Source organism: Trichinella spiralis (assembly GCF_000181795.1).
Source record: "Trichinella spiralis strain ISS 195 chromosome Unknown Scfld1017, whole genome shotgun sequence".
Lineage (NCBI taxonomy): Eukaryota > Metazoa > Nematoda > Enoplea > Trichinellida > Trichinellidae > Trichinella > Trichinella spiralis.
The window spans coordinates 170-1,203 of NW_003527956.1; the positions used below are offsets into that span (position 1 = coordinate 170).

The 1,034-nt window shown below is 30.7% G+C and overlaps 1 protein-coding gene across 1 annotated transcript; it reads left to right on the top strand.

Annotated features, from left to right (window-relative positions):
- Positions 1 to 238: 238 nt before the first annotated feature.
- On the top strand, positions 239 to 583 carry Tsp_12774 (septin-2; the record flags this gene model as incomplete). The annotated part of the gene is made up of 2 exons (XM_003370285.1): positions 239 to 349; positions 437 to 583. Coding segments are annotated over 2 exons (258 nt in total), but the record flags the coding sequence as incomplete, so codon positions are not given.
- Positions 584 to 1,034: the final 451 nt, after the last annotated feature.

Below are 1,034 nucleotides of genomic sequence, written 5' to 3' on the forward strand. Positions count from 1 at the left end.
TCATTGTGATTTTTTTGAAACTTCGGGCAGCTTTGATACGTGTGAAACATTGCCCACTTGGTCGACCGTACACACACGTTGTTGTACGAAAAATACCGTTGCGTTCGTCTAAAAGAACTCGGTGTTAAAGATGGGGATATCGGACCAGGCATGATGCAGGCTTACAAGATGGTCTCTAGCCCCAGTTTTGTTGTTTAATGTTGAAATCAACCAAATTATCATTTCATTTAATTTTCAGCGAAAATCAGAATTACTTGCCCAAGTGCAGTCGACGGAATCAGAAGTACGCGAGCGTTTTGTGCAGAAGATCAAAGCGAAAGAACTTGAACTGAAAGAAAAAGAACGTGAGGTAGAGGAACAAAAAAATGAATATTTTTTTTCTTTGATAATTTTATTTCTGTATACTGCATGTGCATAAATATAAAATTGTGAACAGATTCAAGAAAAGATGGAAACGCAAAATAGAGAATTTCAATTGGAAATGCAACGATTGGATGAAAAGTGTCGTCAAGTGGACAAAGAAATGATGGATTTCGAACATGCAAAGCAACAATTTTTGCTAACCAAAACAAAGAAAAAGTGATTTTCAAGTAGAAAACAAAATTTTCAGAATTTTCAATTTTGCATGTTCAAAATTATTATTGCAACAAATTTCACTTCTCTAAACAATAATGTTGTTGGAAAATTTGACCATATAATCGATTCACATTTATACCCCTTTTTTTCCTGCTTTTCTTATAATTTTGTAAAGTTGTGATCTTATTTTCAAATGATCAGTAGTAAAATTAAATAAATGCAACATATTGCACATGCATATCAATTTTAACAAACTGTTTTGCTTCATTATTATTGTTTGCATTCATTTTTAATGGTTTTTTTTCTTCTACATGTAAAAGTTTATTTTTTCGTGATGTTTCAACAAAATTGCATTTTCATCTATATTCACAGACGAAAGACGCAATTATTTATAAAATTCAATTAACTGTACATTGTAAGATTTTAATTTTTTTCGAAAAATAATATAATCAAAAAGA